Source organism: Chiloscyllium plagiosum, chromosome 13 (assembly GCF_004010195.1).
Source record: "Chiloscyllium plagiosum isolate BGI_BamShark_2017 chromosome 13, ASM401019v2, whole genome shotgun sequence".
NCBI lineage: Eukaryota > Metazoa > Chordata > Chondrichthyes > Orectolobiformes > Hemiscylliidae > Chiloscyllium > Chiloscyllium plagiosum.
This window is the reverse complement of record NC_057722.1, coordinates 55892982-55897962: the sequence shown is the minus strand read 5'-3', so window position 1 is coordinate 55897962 and position 4981 is coordinate 55892982. Positions and strand designations below refer to the sequence as shown.

At 41.3% G+C, this 4981-nt stretch overlaps 1 protein-coding gene across 1 annotated transcript in view; it reads right to left on the bottom strand.

The window, feature by feature from the left end:
* meltf (melanotransferrin) overlaps positions 1-2337 on the bottom strand; it is an 80174-nt gene extending 77837 nt beyond the window's left edge. Inside the window, exon 1 of the mRNA XM_043702473.1 lies at positions 1989-2337. Within this exon, the coding sequence (XP_043558408.1) occupies positions 1989-2082 (94 nt within the window). The 5' untranslated portion in view covers positions 2083-2337. The remainder of the gene's footprint in view (positions 1-1988) is intronic.
* Between the last annotated feature and the right edge of the window lie 2644 nt (positions 2338-4981).

Genomic DNA, 4981 nt, shown 5'->3' with positions numbered 1-4981 from the left:
GTCGCCTGAGTCGGGAATTGAACCCGGATCTCTGGCGCTGCGAGGCAGCAGTGCTAACCACTGTGCCACCGTGCCGCCCACTATAAGTGGGTAAGTGGAGTTGAAATGCCCATCAGCCATGATTAAATGGCGGAGTGGACTCGATGGGCCGAATGGCCTTACTTCCACTCCTATGTCTTATGGGCTTATGGAATGGGTCTGGGTGGGTTGCTCTTTGGAGGGTCGGTGTGGACTTACTGGGCCGAAGGGCCTGTTTCCACACAGTAAATAATCTAATCTATAAGCCAAGCATTCATATGATGTTCTCCAGGTAAAAATAAAATTGAACAAAGAGAATTGCGTAACCACTAATCTCAATGTTCTACTCGGTTGAATTAATCCTTCATAGAGAGCTAACCATTTTCTGATTATCAGACCTCCTTCCAATTCTGAGTTATGTTGAATATTCACTATCTATTATTTCCACATGGAATAACTTATTCACATAACTAAGGTCACAGAAACAATCCATTAAATTAAACTGTCAAAGGAATTGATCCAGGATACATGTCCCTGGCAATACTTGCATAAAATGTAACCTGTTCATTTTTTGAAAAATAATTAATTGAATTGCATTGTGCTTTATTTGTGTCTGAGCAGTCAACATATTTGTACAAAATTCTTTTGCCTCCAATTTTTAGCAGAGGTATGAACTTGTTTATTTGGAAGGTGCTTCCTTTTTAGAAACACAAAATAATTTTGTACGAATGTGTTACATTTCCATAGGTTAACGTTACTCTACACAATCCATTCTTTTCCTGTCCCATCCATTGCCCTTTAATATCTTGAGATTTTAGGTATATGGTATCTCCATTGATTCTTCACAAAGTAAGCACAAATCTTCTAAAATCCATACAGAAAGGCAAAAGAGTGGATGGATGTTTCTTCTTACATAAAGGGAAAAGGACAGGTGCTGAATTATAATACAGTATTGATGCAAATCTCCAAAAACTGGCCAGCAAAGACATGGAGAGTATCCTCTGAGTCGGCCTCCCCACAGATTGTGAAAGAGAGCATACTGCCATTGCATAGACAGGAAACTGCCATTGTCAGTTATACTGATTGTCTAATGTTCATTTCCACTGAACCTCCCTTGAAATCTACATTGAAATTTAAACAAATTAAAATTAAATTTGGGTTTATTTTGAATCAATCAAAATCTAACAGTAGCAGGCAGCAGTGCATCATTTTGTGGAATTTTGAAGGCTCAAACCTAGGATGGTTTTTAGAAAACATTTTTTTTTGTGCTTGATGCTTCAGTGCCAAGATTCCAGCCTGGAATTTCTTAATGGCTGGTCACTGTGAATTTTTTGTGTAGATGGGGTGGGTGTGGGGTCTTAAGTAGTTTAGTGATAGTTTGGATTCTAGTTTGTCAAGTAATAAGATTTGGGTTAACAATATTGATGGCTATTTGCCCAAATTACTCGTGTCATATTCATGGTGTAATAAGACTCCTTTAGAGGAGTTGGTGGATTATGTGTGGTACGCCTTGATATTTAGATGTAGAATGAGTCAATGTCTGCCAATATAGTCGCGAGTCTGTGTCCGAATCCCTGGCAATATCGCGAAAACTCGCCCGATTGATTTGTGTTTTTTTCCCCTTCTGTTGCAGGTTCTCAGAATGTTGATTTACTCCAGTTCTCCTCCTGAATATGCAGTGCTCCCGAGCAACACCAGTCTAAAATTGAAAATACATGCAATGCAAGGTTCAGCAGTACAAGTTCTTCACAATTCACATGATAGGTACTCACTAATACTTCCACTTGTCATTACATTTAAAAACACATAAGCTGCCTCAAAACATTTTGGTTCGAATTATTTTGACACCATCGACTTGAATTCGGTCACGCATCCCTTCTCCAAACAGACTGAACATTATCAACCTTTCTTGCCAGACTCAGATTACAACCTAAAGTTTGCCTCAAACTGAAAGACTTTTTTGTACTTGCCCAAATTGAAGATGCCGACTAAAACGCACACAGCCCATAGAGCGGGACCCCGCATGGTGCGTTCCGTTTGGAAAACGGCTGAAACGTTCACCATCACCTTGAATTCTTCTGCTCTGTTTATACCTTCCAAGTTCCTTTGGTCAAGTTAATGATTATGACAGTACGGCAGCCGCTGCAGTTAAGAATCGGACTTTCCCCAAGTCATACTGCAAGTTGCAAAATGTCCTTCAAAGTAGTTATTTTATCGCTCTAATTGTGCAATTTTGTTCTTTCTTTTTCTCCGCGATTATTCCAATTTATGGATATCGCCCAAAGACCTAGTTCAAAAGCAAACTGCGTATAAAATGAAGCTAAACATATCTGGGCACCGGGATCATAACGCCTCTTTCATATCCTGGTACACTGTAGACTTTGTGTTTCACAGATTTTTTTAAAGAAGCAATGACATAGTTCGCCGTAATTTTAGGTTGTGAATGTAAAAACAAAAAGTAGGAAAGTAGGAAAAAAATCAAATTCTTGTTAGATTTAGATTTAATTTGTTTAATATTGTCACTTGTACTCGAGTCAAAAGTTGTATTATAAAAATTTTGCAGAATGTTTCAAAAAAGGGATTAAGACTGCAGAAAGAAGAATCATTTCATAAAAAAGTAGTTGCAAACTTTTACTTAAATTTTAAAAGTGTGCTATAAGAAGTTGAAGGCATCATATGTCAAAAGATGTTTGTTATTAGCAGTGCTTCACTGCTATATTTAAGGTTATGATAATGGAATTACAGACCTGCATCTTTCTGGTTTCTGTTATTTCACAAAACAAGAATTTTTTTTTCCTAACATTTCTTACTGAAAGCAAAAGTGTTTCATTACTTTATGCTACGAATCACCTGCAACCATTGGAGACCACAGCAAATACTGACACTCTATAGGGAACCCTGCTTCAAGCCTATGACAGTGCCATCTTTCTTAGGGAAAGTAGTATCACCTTCAGAGAAAAACTGCACATCTTATAGGAGTCTGAACAATAAGGATGATGGCAAGATTTCTGGCAGAATCAATCGAAATGTCCGGTGAGTCTCATATCAACTTTGGGAGCATCTCACTCCATTTTTATGCTTCTCACAAGTGGCATGATGAGATCCTCACTAGGCAGCATGAGTTGATGATTAAAGGGGATTACTGTTTGTTAAATAGCTTGTTGATAACCCAAGTCACCTCACTAATATTTAGTTTTCTGTCTTACCAAATGAGCTGGATTTTGAGAAGACTCGACATGGAAACCAGAGTGTGTACCTATTTAGTCATTTTGCTACCTACTCTGAACAATCTCCATGTTGCATTCAAACAAACTGCGGCTCAGGGCATGGCATCAGCTGCATGCATCTCGCATTCGTGGACAATGGCATTAAACTCATTTGCCACCCCCCTTAACCATCATGGCAACTCTCCAATACACTGGCACGGTGCTCGAGAAGTGCAGATTTACATTATGGGGCGCACTGGCAACTCACATTAAAAGGCCACAGTAGGGACATTTTGTGCACAGGATAAGTACCCAGCTCACAGACTTAACCACGTTCCATCTCAGGGCAACTTGTTTGCTCTCTTTATGTTCATTTACTTTGCACCTACCTGCTCACAATATCTATGCCTTACTGTACTAATTAGCGCAGTAACACAACCAGACAGCATACCTTGCTAGTCAGCAGTTCTCACTCAAGGGTATGCATTTTTCTGTGTGGTAGAGTGCTCCAGCAATGTCACGCTTTCACCATGTGCCAACAGCTTATGCAGGAGGAGAAAGTGAGGTCTGCAGATCAGAGTTGAGAGTGTGTTGCTGGAAAAGCAGAGTAGGTCAGGCAGCATCCAAGGAGCAGAAGAATCAACATTTTGGGCCAAAGTCCTTCATCATGGGTTGTCCATTGTCAGATATTTGCTCAGTTGAACATGGTCAGGGGTACAAGACTCTGAAATCCAGACAGCGTGTCACAGCCAGTTCTGAGATGCCACAGTGGACAGTCTGGGTTTACAGGTAATGCAACTGGGGAAATGGACATTCATGAGTCTGGTTCTGGGCAATTTTCGTTGGAGGTTGTCCAGTCAGATCACTCAAGGTTCAGGCAATGGTCAGTCCATTGACTATGTCTGCAGAAACTGAAGGGGCTATGCCATGGGAATGAGATTTGGCAAATTATCTCAAGATCTGGGAACTACAGCCTGGGGAAGGATGGGAGGGGGAGGTGGGGGGGGGAGTTGAATGACAATGTAAAGGAGGAAATGCAAGCTGCATGGGAGGTATACAGTAAAGCATGAATCAGAAAGGGTTCAGGTGGAATGAGGTTCTGTCCATGGTGAGGAGATGTGGGAGGCCTGGCACCTTGTGGGCAAAGGTAGGCAGGTGCAGGTGCATGTACATGGATTATGTAAGGACATGGGAGGTACAGAGCCCTTCCCGTAAACTTCACAGGACTTACTTGTTTGGGACTCACTGACATGTTGAGAAAGTTACTGAAAGCCAGTAGTTGAACAGCACTCATGTCATCTTCCATTTTGCTGGAACTTTAAATTGGAAAATGCAATTAGAAAATGGATGCAACCAAACTTGGAGAGGTTGGGGTAGATGAATCCTTCAGCAAGCAGCCTGGGGCATTTCCTCCTTGGCCAGCTGCAGTCCTCTTACAGCGAGATGCTTGCCAGAACATTTCCACTGAGGTGTCAGTTTCTGAACTTGTGGGATACACAAGGCACCTTGCTGATGCTCACTTTGAGGCCTTGGTACTTGGAGATGGCTTCTGAGACAGCAAGGTATTTCTGTACCTAAGTTGTGGACATGCTGGTGGTACCTACAAAACATAAGACAGAGGTGTTATGGCCAATGATTACAAGTACTGTGCAATGAATGGCACTGACCACAGATTTTATGGGAGAAGTGCAACGGATGAAAAGTACTTACTCGGCAGGACTTAAATGTTGAGGATCCTCGCAGGAATGGTCCCGGTG